The sequence below is a fragment of the Schistocerca americana genome, chromosome 8 (assembly GCF_021461395.2).
Source record: "Schistocerca americana isolate TAMUIC-IGC-003095 chromosome 8, iqSchAmer2.1, whole genome shotgun sequence".
NCBI classification, from domain to species: domain Eukaryota; kingdom Metazoa; phylum Arthropoda; class Insecta; order Orthoptera; family Acrididae; genus Schistocerca; species Schistocerca americana.
Genome location: NC_060126.1, coordinates 429,014,927 through 429,021,693, shown reverse-complemented (window position 1 = coordinate 429,021,693; position 6,767 = coordinate 429,014,927). Strand labels below are relative to the sequence as shown.

Below are 6,767 nucleotides of genomic sequence, written 5' to 3'. Positions count from 1 at the left end.
TGTGACATGTGTTGCTTGTGAAATTGCCAAAATCGGTAGTGAATCAGGTGACACTGTTGTTAATAGTGAATTGGGCCAACTAAGCACTAGTGGTGCTATGGCAACTGTTCATTTTACAGCTGCTACTACCAGAAGTGAAACTGGTGTTAATGAACAGTTGAAAGCAAATTTTTCTTGTGTGCTTGAGAAATAAAAAGTAAGTTTTGTTTTCATTTCACTGTTTTTATCCACCTTTTCTGCTTTTGGTTCAAAATGGTTCAAATGGCTCTGAGCAGTATGCGACTTAACATTTGAGGTCATCAGTCGCCTAGAACTTAGAACTAATTAAACCTAACTAACCTAAGGACATCACACACATCCATGCCTGAGGCAGGATTCGAACCTGCGACTGTAGCGGTCACTCGGTTCCTGACTGTAACGCCTAGAACCGCACGGCCACTCTCGCCGACCCTGCTTTTGGTACTTGATATTGATGTTTTCTTTTTTGTGTTGAAGCATTTACAGTAGTAAGATGTAGCAACCTTTAAGAAATTAATGGTCGGTAGTGCAAGTTTGCTGGGCAGTTACTCAGAACTCATAGTCCTGAAACATAGTTGTAACAAATTTTAGAATTCTTCATTAATTAATACTGTGATAAATATTTCTTAATTGAACCTCTTTAACTGCTGCTTATTCTCTTAATAATAGGCATTTTTTTCTCCATTGATACAGCATTTTGTATGACGTAAAAATTATGGCATTATTCAGGAATATTTGCAGTCCAGTTTAGCTGCTGCAATGTTATTTTTCTTTTGCTTCAATTATTTACACTTCAAGCTTGTTTCGACTTACTCTCAGTTTCAAGTGTTGTATCTAGTTCTTATGAACCATAAAACATGCTGGAGCTTTTACATGTTGATAGATAACAATATAAGCATGTCAATTTAAAAGTCTATTTTTGACGTTTGTGCCTTACAGTCGCCGCTCCTATCATGTTTTCTTGTCTGTCAGACGCAAACGTCAAAAATAGACTGAAAATATTACTGAACAGGTTTCTCTCTGTTGTAGTACAGTGCACTATAGCTGTGTTTCGAGTATTTTATTATGATGCCAGCCAAAATAATTACGTAACACGCCCAGAAAAATAAGATAATAGAATTAAAAGAAAAATGAAAACCTACAACGTAAGTAAACTAGGGGGGGGGGGGGGATGCAACCCGTAATGTGTTTTTATATTTTAGTCCATCTCCATACCACTTGAGGCGCTGCTGTCGGTCTGTGTTTCTCACTTTTAAGACGGGAGTTGCGTTTCTCTTTTTTCTTGTTCTGTGTTTATTTTATCCGCTTCTGGCAGCAGTAGCGAAATCGCGAAGTTATAGTATCCAAACACTCAAACAGTATGGGTTCGTTGTCGTAGTAGAATAATAGACGCTGGGCTGTGACGTAAGAAGTCGGAGATGTGTGCATCAAATGCGATAGGAAGAAAGCTTTAAAAAGTTGGTTACGCATGAATATTCTTGCTGTTACATTCACGTAACATAAGCCCCTTTTTCTCAATGGATTCATAGCCGAACACACACCTACTGTTAATCGTTAACTGCTGACAGTTGTTGGTATATAAAATGACAGGACGGAGGAATGCAATATTGAAATTTGTGAAACTGACAGAGAACGCATTTTCGCCGATAAAACTTTCACCCAAATCTGCGGGTTATGATCTCAGGAGGTGCATCTCTCACTTACTTGCTACCAATTAAAATCCTACACCGCACATTAGTTAAGCACCATTTGGCTGAGTAGTCTTTTATAAACAAATAAAGATTGTCACAAAAAAGAAGCGCCCTATACTTATTTTTATTATTTTAATTGCAGCGCTTACGATCTTTGTGTGTCACCGCACGGGAAGGAACTAGTGAAAACAGACATTAAGGTACAGCTTCCTGATGGATGTTATGGTAGAATTGCACCGAGATCAGGCCTTGCACTAAACTATCACATTGATATCGGAGGTAAATGACTTTCTCTGATACTTATGAGAGTTTTGTTATGGAAGCAATGGAAAATTCTCGTGCATTTCAGTTTTCCCCACCTCTCCCAGGTTGATAAGTGACCTCTTACAATATGTATGCTATTTATGCTCTGTATTATTGCTTCCGCAGCAGGTGTTATTGATGAAGATTATCGTGGTAATATTGGTGTGCTACTGTTCAACCATTCTGACAAGGAATTTGTTGTGAAACGAGGTGATCGCATAGCACAGTTAATTTGTGAGCAAATACTATATCCAGAATTGGAGGAAGTACAGGTAGGTGAATGTGGCAGGTCACTGTAATGTCAGCCAGTGTGTTGTTGCTTCACCAGTAATTTCTCTCTGTTCTTTATTACCTTCCTGTTTCTACCATCTGAGTTATTTGCACAAATATTAACTGTTTTGTCCAATTCCAAACTTTCCTTGGTTTGTACCAGGATTTTTGGAATTTTCTTTCCTTTAATTCAGGTTTATTCACAATTTTCGTGTTAATTTATAAATTATATATTATTTTTTTGAATGTAGGTTGTGATGACAGGCTGATCAGTAATAAATCCCGTGGCCTAGTTGAGGTTGAAAGATGACAAAGTGATAGTTTAAATGTGAGTTGTCATAGGCTTCGAATATGAATGCAAATACAAAATAAATATTGTGGTAACAGGTTGAACTGTAGTGTAGTCTGATATCTAAGTTCTCTCTGTATTTGGAACACTTCCTGTTATAAAAATTAAAACTGTGCGATAAATTAAGAAAGGTCAATGGGAGTAAGCCACATTGCTAGTGGATAGATGAGGAAAAAACAAAATTAGGTAAACAGAAGCACACATTAGCATTACATGTGATGGGACCAAATATATGTTGGAGAGCAAGGTGCATCTAATAAAACAGGTATTGGAGTCCCTGCAAGTATATTTTCTGATACAATGTAGTATGTGCCATCATTGCAAACATATTCCTGCACACTTTTGTTTGCTGAAAGCATTATGGTTGTCCTGCCAGTGTAAAAAGCATCATGTAATATATTACACAGATAGTTGTAAAAATCTGCTCAAATCAATGTGGTCATTTTGTGAAACCCTGTAATGGTTGTGTGATACATGAGTGTAGTTACGTAGGTGTGGTACTGTAAGATGTGACTTATGATATAGAGTTGCTGCCTAGTGTTTACTGTCAGGAGGCAAAATGTATAGTATCACAGGTACACTCACGAAAACTAAAAGTCATAACACTGCCTAGATTTTACAGTTCCTTTGTCAATTTTTTTGTTTGTTTGTTTTTTATGGGTATCGTAAGTTTTTCCCCTGTTTCATATTTGGCTCGTTAACTGCCACCTATCCCACAAATCTGTTTAAAATTTTGTATGTTGCAGTTCTTTGTTAGCTTTGTTATAGAAAAGATCTAGTAGAACTAAATACCTTTGGATTGAAGAAGACCAGTCACAGAAAGTGAAAGTGTTGAGTTGCTGAAAGGCACACACAAAAGAAAGAAAACTTGCTTGCTTTTGCTGTTATTATTTGTCGAACTAAAGTAAAAATACACACAGAAACACATGTCTATGCACTTACATGGTACCAAAGCTATATTTCAGCAGGTGGGCTGGTTGTGGTGGGGATAGTGTCAGGTGGGGTGGAGGGAAGGAGAGAGAGGCAGGAAGAGGGACTAAGAGAGAGGAGGTAGGAATGCAGGAGAGCTCCGTCAGAGCTTTGATTATCTCTCATCCTGCCCTATAATAAGGGGCATCCTATCCAAGATCCTTCCCATTCCTATTCAAGTTGTGCGCCGTCACCCTCCCAACATACAAAACATCCTAGTCCATCCCTATGCAACTCCTACTACCAGCCCCATTGCCACAGGGCCACAGAGACCCAAGGTTCAAGATGTGCCCAATCCACTCACCCAGCAACTCCTACTTCAGTCCCGTCATAGGCTTATACTACCCCTGTCAAAGCAGCCATGTCATATACCAATTCTGCTGAAAACACTGCACAGCTCTCTATGTCAGCATTACAACCAACAGCTGTCCACCAAGATGAACGGCCATAACCACACTATCGCCAAAAACAAAATTGGCGACCTAGTGGGCACAACGTGCAGCTGAGCACAACATGCTCAATTTCAATGGCTGTTTCACAACCTGGGCCATCTGCATCCTTCCCTCCACCACCAGCTTCTCTAAACTACGCAGATGGGAGTTATCCTTACAACACATCTTCCACTCCCATAATCATCCTGGCCTCAGTCTCAGATAACACACTGTGTCTGCAGCCTCCACTCAACGGTTTCTCCTTCCTTAGTCCTGTCACCCCATCCCAGTTCACATCACCTTCAGTGTGAGTCACTCCCCACCAGCTACTGTGATACATGCCTAGCACATATTCCTGCTACCCTCCCTTTCACGTTCTTAGTAGGCTTACCGATTGTCTCCCTCCGAGCTGTTAGCCACCCACCCCCCAGTCCCTCTCTGTCCACCCCCTCCATCAGACACTACTCCACCACAACTGGTCCACCAGCCGAAATACAGCATTGACACTGTTAGTCCAGACGGCATGAATTTCCATGGCATGCCTCCCTCCTTGATCCAAATTCTCACTGCTGCCGTAGTCTACTTTAAATTCCCTCTTACAAAGGGGGAATTAAAAGTAGAGTGGGGCAGCAGTGAGAATTTGGATCGAAGAGGCAGGTGTGCCAGAGTAATCTGCACAGTTGGTGAACTGCTTTGCCCAGATGGCTTAGATGGTGGAAACCCGAGTTCGATTCCTGGCTGTGATACAAATTGTCACTCACCACTTCAGTCTGTATGCATAAAATCATATGAGACCAGTCAAATCTCTGAAATTGTGTCATTTGGCGTGCATGTGTGTGTGTGTGTGTGTGTGTGGGGGGGGGGGGGGGGTTGCATCTACTTTAAAAGATATTGTATGGTTCACATTAATGTCTGTTATCTGAAATAAAATATTTTTTTAAAAAAATAGTAATTAATTTAAATGTTGGACTTTTTTTTTTATAACTTGTTTTCATGTTCACAATTTGCCAACAGAATCTGAATAAATTAAATAAATTTACTGGTGCTGACAGTTCACACCTTTTCCACTGCCAGATGTGTGCATGTATTAATTTTACTTTTGTCACGAGTATGTATCTGCAACAGCTGGTCTGTCTAAAACAGCTAAATTTTTACAAATAATGTTTCCGATCACAGACACTGCAAAGATGTGTGGAAACAATGCAAGATTCCACTGTACTCATTCCTTACAATGAGCAATTTTTCAGCAGCTGAAACATCCATGAACCAAAATACACAGCAGATGTCTATTCCCAATATTAATAAAGGAAGAAAACTCGTTTAATCACCATCTAAATTGAGTGAACTAACTCATTGCTGAAAGTTACATACAACAGTTGAGACTATTGCAGCTTAATCTTCATAGTATAGTGTCTCCTTCACAAGGAAAGTGGAAAAAAAAATTATATATATATAAAAAAACAAAGATGTGTGACTTACCATACGAAAGCACTGGCAGGTCGATAGAAACACAAATATATTTTATATATATTTGAAATATATATTATATATTTTAAATATATTTTTCCCGCGTGGAATGTTTCCCTATTTTATATATATATATATATATATGTGTGTGTGTGTGTGTGTGTGTGTGTGTGTGTGTGTGTGTGTGTGTAGGTAGGTAACACGTATCAAGCAGACGAATATGCCCCTGGGTTATGATTTAGAAGCCACAGAAGGTAAATGATAAAACCAGTCAAAAAAGCAACTGAGTATCTCCTACTCTAAATTATTGTAATGGTGCCATTTTACTAAAATATTCATAATCAACATGTTCTTTTATACACACTTTCATAAGAGATAACATTTCAGGTTTACTGTTGATACCAGTTCCTCCAGAACCATGCTCCCATGCATAAAACTATCTCTAATGTTTTATTGCTTTACAGGTGAGTTAAATATATTGTGTTAAGCATGTAGGATGTTTGGTTGAAGACATCATTTCCCTCTAACGGTGTGTTGTACAATTATATAATTTTGCAGGTATATTCAGTGATATCTGTGAATAGTGTCTGCAAAATGTATTATGAATAGAGCTTGTAGTAAAGAAAAAATAAATTAAAACTTCATGCCTAATGGTGAAGTTTTACAGCATGAACAATAAAAATTTAGTAAGCAATAAACTCGTATATGATTGAAATTGTGTAAAGATTGTTGGAAAATGCTCTCATTCTGAAATACGTGATGAATATAATCTGTGTAATTTGCACGACGTGAATTGCACTGCCTCAAGATGTAGTACACAGTTTGTAATTTGTCTTATTATGTTAAACCTTTAACATAAGATTATAACTCTTAATGACTAGACTTTGCAGTATTTTACATTTTGGTCAGTAGTTATATGAAATACTGAAAAATCAGATGTTTGTTTCCCCTTGAATCTGTCATCTGGACAGCCTGCAAATGGTGCTGGGTGACCTATTTAGTTGGATAATTACCACCAGGATTACACAATCTCTGTTCATACTATATTAAACTGGGAGTAAATGTAGTTTTTTCTTTTCTGTAGGAGCTGGATGACACACAGCGAGGATCCATGGGTTTGGGCTCAACAGGTATAAAGTAATTGTTATGAATAAAAACTATTTCCTATTGTTGTTTTCAGCATTATTGCATTAGGGTATTGTCAGTACACAGTACAGGATGACAGTCTCTTGTATATTGTTTATCATTCTGTAATTAAAGAAACTGATG

The 6,767-nt window shown here is 38.2% G+C and overlaps 1 protein-coding gene across 2 annotated transcripts; it reads left to right on the top strand.

Annotated features, from left to right (window-relative positions):
- Positions 1–1,233: 1,233 nt before the first annotated feature.
- On the top strand, positions 1,234–6,767 carry LOC124544825 (deoxyuridine 5'-triphosphate nucleotidohydrolase-like). 2 transcript variants are annotated; one of them, XM_047123520.1, is made up of 4 exons: positions 1,234–1,705; positions 1,852–1,988; positions 2,142–2,284; positions 6,583–6,767. In XM_047123520.1, exons 1-4 carry the CDS (start codon positions 1,602–1,604, stop codon positions 6,637–6,639), a joined length of 441 nt encoding a protein of 146 aa, XP_046979476.1. In that variant the 5' UTR covers positions 1,234–1,601; the 3' UTR covers positions 6,640–6,767. The 2 variants fall into 2 exon arrangements, with proteins under 2 accessions (XP_046979476.1, XP_046979475.1); XM_047123519.1 differs by having other exon boundaries at positions 1,239–1,705; positions 2,139–2,284.